Genomic DNA, 6,457 nt, shown 5'->3' on the forward strand with positions numbered 1-6,457 from the left:
TTGGGTGGCATCACCTTTCAGAGAACCAATTTTTATTGCCCCTGAACGATACACCTCCACGATGACATATGGTCCTTCCCATTTTGAGAGTAATTTCCCTGCAAAAAATCTGAGACGAGACCGATACAATAGGACTTTATCTCCAACATTAAAATCTCTTTTAATAATTCTTCTATCATGCCATTTCTTAACTTTCTCCTTAAAAAGTTTAGCATTTTCATAAGCTTCACTTCTCCACTCATCTAAAGAACTCAATTGTAGCATCCTTTTCTTACCGGCAAGTTTACTTTTTTTATTAAGTTCTCTTACAGCCCAATAAGCTTTGTGCTCTAGTTCTAAAGGCAAATGACAAGCTTTTCCATAAATCATTTTATAAGGAGACATACCCATAGGATTTTTATAAGCATTTCTATAGGCCCACAACGCTTCCTTCAACTTACTAGCCCAATTTTTTCTAGATTTATTAACAGTCTTTTGCAAGATGGATTTAATTTCTCTATTTGATAATTCTACTTGCCCACTAGTTCGAGGACGATAAGCGGAAGCAATCCTATGATTAATACCATATTTAGCAAGAGTTTTTCTAAAACCACCATGAATAAAATGAGAATCTCCATCAGTCATAAGATATCTTGGTACTCCAAACCTAGGAAAAATAACATCTAAAAGCATTTTTAAAGAGGTCTCACCATCAACACTTTTTGTGGGTATGGCTTCCACCCATTTAGTAACATAATCAACAGCAACAAGTATATGAGTGTTACCTTCTGAAGAAGGGAAAGGACCCATGAAGTCAAATCCCCAACAATCAAATGGTTCAATAACAAGAGTATAATTCATCGGCATTTCATTGCGTCTGGATATATTACAAACTCTTTGACATTCATCACAAGATAAGATAAACTTTCTTGCATCTTTAAAGAGAGTTGGCCAATAAAAACCTGACTGTAGAACCTTTTGTGCGGTTCTATCTCCGGATGATGTCCTCCATAAACACTACCATGACACTTACTCAATATATCTTGTTGTTCATATTCGGGGACACATCTTCGCATAATACCATCCACTCCTTCTTTATATAAGTGTGGGTCATCCCAAAAATAATGCCTCAAGTCATAAAAGAATTTCCTCCTTTGCTGAGCTGAAAAGGTTGGAGGCAAGTACTTGGAAACAATAAAGTTAGCATAATCAGCATAACAAGGACTATCTCGCGAGCTCACCTTTATCACAGCCAATTGTTCATTTGGAAAACTATCATTAACATGAACAGGATCATAAGCAATATTTTCCAATCTAGACAAATTATCAGCAACTGGATTATCAGCACCTTTCCTATCTACAATATGTAAATCAAATTCTTGCAAAAGAAGCACCCATCTAATAAGCCTTGGCTTAGCATATTTCTTTTCCATAAGGTACCTAATTGCAGCATGATCAGTATGAATTGTGACTTTTGAATCAACAATATAAGGTCTAAACTTGTCACAAGCAAAAACTACAGCTAATAATTCTTTTTCAGTTGTAGCATAATTTCTTTGAGCAGCATCAAGAGTTTTACTAGCATAATGAATAACATTCAATTTTTATCTACTCGCTGTCCAAGAACAACACCAACAGAAAAATCACTAGCATCACACATAATTTCAAAAGGTAAATTCCAATCAGGAGGTTCAACTACGGGAGGAGTTGTTAAGGCTTTCTTTAGAGTTTCAAAAGCTTCCGTACAATCATCATCAAAAACAAAAGGTACATCTTTTTGAAGAAGATTAGTAAGAGGCTTTGAAATTTTAGAAAAATCTTTAATAAATCTCCTATAAAAACCAGCATGACCAAGAATACTACGAATACCTTTAACATCCCTAGGATAGGGCATCTTCTCAATTGCTTCAACTTTAGCTCTATCAACTTCAATACCTCTCTCAGAAATTTTATGTCCCAATACAATTCCGTCATTAACCATAAAGTGGCATTTCTCCCAATTAAGAACAAGGTTAGTTTCTTCACATCTCTGCAAAACTTTATCAAGGTTTCGCAAACAGTTATCAAAAGAATTCCCATAGACAGAAAAATCATCCATGAATACCTCTACAATCTTTTCACAAAAGCCATGAAAAATAGCAGACATGCATCTTTGAAAAGTAGCAGGAGCATTACATAAAGCAAAAGGCATACGCCTATAAGCATAAGTTCCATAGGGACAAGTGAAAGTGGTTTTCTCTTGATCTTTAGCTCTAACAGCAATTTGTGAAAACCCAGAATAACCATCAAGAAAGCAGAAATGAGTATTTTTAGATAACCTTTCTAGCATTTGATCAATAACGCTTCGTTCGGATGTTTGATTTGGGGTTAGGTATTGGGTATTCGGGAGGGATTAGGGCCGAATTCAAGAATTTTACATGTTTGGATGGTCAAGGTATTCGGTGTACATATTGGGGCTTAATATTGAGGTGTCTACTTTTTTGCCTGCGAGGGGTTTTCCCGAATGTTTAGCCTCAGGCCTCGACATCGCTCCATATTCGGTACTGCCGAACCGGTATCGTCGTCTCCGCTCGTATCGATCTCATCACAAGAGGTACTCCCATCTCCCGAGCGCCGCCTCCACCTCCCCCGCCCCCTTCCTCGTCCCCCGCAGGCGAGGCGGCACACCGTCGCGCTCGTCTAACCACCATCGCTCGCGCTTCGTTCCCCTCACGCTGACCCGGTTCCTCTGTGCAGGAACCCTAGACTGACGTCGCGACGACCAGAGAACGAGGCGACGAGCAGCGATCAGCCGACGTCCGGCGCAGGTACCCCGCCGCCCGCCTCTGTACCCTCTATTCCCGTCCACCCCGCCATCCCCTTCCCTCACTTTCCATCCATTGGTGTCCCGATTTCCTGTGTTCTAATTATTGTGCCATATGTACTCTGTACCTGTGTTCGATAGGCTGCTGTTTGAGGATCACTAACGTACTAGCTAGTCAATATGGCCGCTGTTTGATGTTACCTGTCAAAGTGCTACATATAATACTTTGCAAAATTGACAGGCTGCTGATGTTTGATGTTCCCTGTGAACGCACTACTGAATATGGCTGCAGCTAGATGTTTCCTGTGCTTTTGCTACATCTAATACTTCACAAAATTGTATCTAGTTGAGAGGTTGAATTGCATTCTAATAAAATTGATTATATTTTAGTTGAAAAAAATGTCGGACGAGTTAGATTTGGTTTCTTACATATCTGAGGAAAACAAAAGAAGAAAGAGGAGAAGGATTGTGTTATTCAAACAATACTTTGAATCGGCTCTTCTTGCAATGGCATATCTGAGTACACAAAGGGGGCCGATGGACTTAGGGAGCTTTACTGATGATGAGCATAAACACACTCTTAGAAAGTAGTTGTTGAAAGATATGTATGATGGGGCTGAAGTTGCATGCTATGATCAGCTCCGGCTAACAAAAAGAAACTTTCATGATTTGTGCGCTATGTTGCGTGACAAGTGTGGTTTACGTGACAGTGTGTATGTGACCGTGGAAGAAAAGGTTGCCATGTTCTTGCTTGTTGTTGGTCATGGTTTGAAAATGAGGTTGTTGCGAGGTCAGTACAAGAGGTCTTTATGGACTATTAGTTCACACTTTTCTACTGTGTTGACGGTTATTTTATCTCTCCATGGGGAGTTTGTTAAGCTGCCTGATCCTTCCGTTCAACCTCCCAACGATTACAAATGGAAATGGTTTGGGAATGCAGTTGGAGCATTAGATGGTTGCCATATTGATGTTTGTGTTAATGTGGCTGACCAAGGACGGTATAGAAATAGAAAACAAGCTATCAGCACTAATGTACTCGGTGTAGTGGACTGGAATATGAAATTTTTGTATGCCTTGCCTGGCTGGGAGGGGTCGGCTTCTGACTCGAGAGTCCTAAAAGACGCAATGAGAACAACTCGCCTGCTGGTACTACTCTTTCTTTTGGTAAATTTTTTGTATTTCCTTCTGTCCTTGGCTAACTTACTTGTTTGTTTGACTATAGGAAAATATTACTTAGCCGATGCTGGTTACACCAATGGACCTGGATTTCTTACTCCATGTAGATCCACTCGGTATCACTTGAAAGAGTGGGCATCAAGTGCACAAAAACCAAAAACACCGGAGGAATTGTATAACTTGCGTCACTCTCGTGCTAGAAATGTAGTAGAGAGAACTTTTGGGTTGTGGAAGAAAAAGTGGGCTATCTTACGTTCTCCAAGCTTCTTTAACATAGAGGATCAGGTAACATATGTCCATACAATCTTTGAGATGCGGATGCAATAAAATGAAAGACAAATGCTAACTTAAACCAATATTTATGCAGATTCGAATTATTAGTGCGTGTGTTGTGTTGCACAACTATACAAGAGATAGACAATACATGATGGACGACCTATTGTTGGAGGAAGTGGATAATGAACTAGCAGCTCAGGCAATTGAGGCTGAAGATGGTGCCGGATATATTAGAACTGTTCGAGTCACTAATGCATGGAAGAATTTTAGGAAGCAATTGGCGGATGACATGTTTGCCGATTACCTTGTTGCCGATGCAGAACTAGAGACATAGTAGGATGAGTGTGCTAGACATAGTAGGATGAGTGTGCTAGCTAGCTGATGTAGTTTCTTTTGTGTGCTATTTGCTATCGGAAATAACACGTGGATATTATGTAGTGCCATTTGGATATTTTGTGATCGTTTCGTCTTCTGATGTTAACATATTATGTATACCTACTTTTTTTTTGGCTTCAGCTGTTAACATATTATGTATTCCTTATGCTTTTGGATTTTTTGTTTTGACTTGTGTAGGTCCATGGAGGAAGCTAACAAAAAGAAGTTTAGCAGGAATTACGTGCAATGGACTCCAGAGATGGACCGTGCTTTGTTGGACACGCTTATTGAGCATCACGAGAAGGGTGATCGTGCCCAAAATGGATGGAAGTCACATGTGTACCATATTGCTATCAAGAATGTTCGTGAGAAGTGTGGGGTGGATGTGACAAAGGAGAATATCGTATCAAGGTGCAAAACTTTTGACAAGCACTATGAGATTGTTAGTAAAATTCTTGCTGAGAGTGGGTTTGGATGGGATTGGGAAAGGAATGTTTTATTGCTTCATAGTGATGAAGTGTGGGATAGATATGTGGAGGTACGTGACATGTAACTTTCTAATTATACTTTGTTTCAACTTAGGAATGTAAATTCACTTTGTGGGTGTTTGCAGGCTAACGAAAAAGCAGCTATATACAAAAACAAGGTCATCCACAATTGGAATGAGATCTGTACAATTTACTCAAAGGACCATGCCAATGGTCATGGTGCTAGGACAGGCGCTGAGACCGCAAATGACACTGAGACGGAGGTGGTAGCACCAGATCAAGAAACCAATAATTTCTCTCCTGATTTACATGGTCCAACACCAAAGAGGCCACGTACAGGTGAAGCCATTTTGTGCATGCTAGGAGATATGAGGACGTCTTTCACTAAAGCAATCAAGTCTACCGAGCCATTACCAATGCCCGAGGTTACTCCTCCTTCTACGATACTTGCTGCACTAGAAGACATACCTGACTTCTCTAAAACAGACAAGCTGAGAGCTTATGGGAAGCTAGTCCGTACTGAGCGTTTATTCCATGCACTTAATGGAGCTTCCCCTGGAGTATAGGAAGGAATGGCTGCAGATGTTCGACTGATTTGTATCACATGCATTTTCTATCGTGAGAACTTAATATTGCGTATGAGACTATGTACTGTGTATGTCTGGGACTTGGTGTTATCTTCTCGTTATCGTTTATGATCGAACATGGTATTTTGGAGCTATCAATCGATTTGAACAAAATTAAGCTTCGTTTGTTTTATTACTAATATTTTATCTGCTCGGTATTATGTCGTCATGAGTAGTAAACTATTATGTTGTTGTACATAGTTTACACGTATGTACTAACATGCATGTTACTGTTCAAAATCTAATACGAGAACAATTCACCACTTTGATCATCCAAACGACATTTGGTATTCGACCTCAATATCTAGTCTGAGTACTGAATATCTAACACATCCAAACATAAATATTGGTATTTGATCTCAATATCAATATCCTGGATATTGGATATTGAACCCAATATAATGCCTAGCTCCCCAAATCAAACATCCAAACGAAGCGTAAAAGGTATTGGGCAATGATCTTTCTTAGTAACTTTATTAACTTTTCGAAAATCAATGCACATTCTATACCCTACAACTACTCTTTGAGGGATGAGCTCATCATTATCATTAGGTACAAAAGTTATTCCTCCTTTCTTAGGAACACAATGCACAGGACTAACCCATCTACTATCAGCAATAGGATATATAATACCAGCTTTAAGAAGTTTTAATACCTCATTCCTTACCACATCCTTCATCTTAGGAATTAGACGGCGCTGATGTTCAACAACAGGCTTTGCATCATCTTCCATG

General features: G+C 39.5%; 1 protein-coding gene across 1 annotated transcript; it reads left to right on the forward strand.

Annotated features, from left to right (window-relative positions):
• The first annotated feature begins 4,847 nt into the window (after nucleotides 1-4,847).
• Nucleotides 4,848-5,822, forward strand: LOC124670426. Its single transcript, XM_047206930.1, has 2 exons — nucleotides 4,848-5,147; nucleotides 5,223-5,822. The coding sequence occupies exons 1-2, from the start codon at nucleotides 4,869-4,871 to the stop codon at nucleotides 5,661-5,663; spliced, it is 720 nt and encodes a 239-aa protein (XP_047062886.1). The 5' UTR covers nucleotides 4,848-4,868; the 3' UTR covers nucleotides 5,664-5,822.
• The last annotated feature ends 635 nt before the right edge of the window (nucleotides 5,823-6,457 follow it).

This window comes from Lolium rigidum, chromosome 7 (genome assembly GCF_022539505.1).
Source record: "Lolium rigidum isolate FL_2022 chromosome 7, APGP_CSIRO_Lrig_0.1, whole genome shotgun sequence".
Classification (NCBI taxonomy): domain Eukaryota; kingdom Viridiplantae; phylum Streptophyta; class Magnoliopsida; order Poales; family Poaceae; genus Lolium; species Lolium rigidum.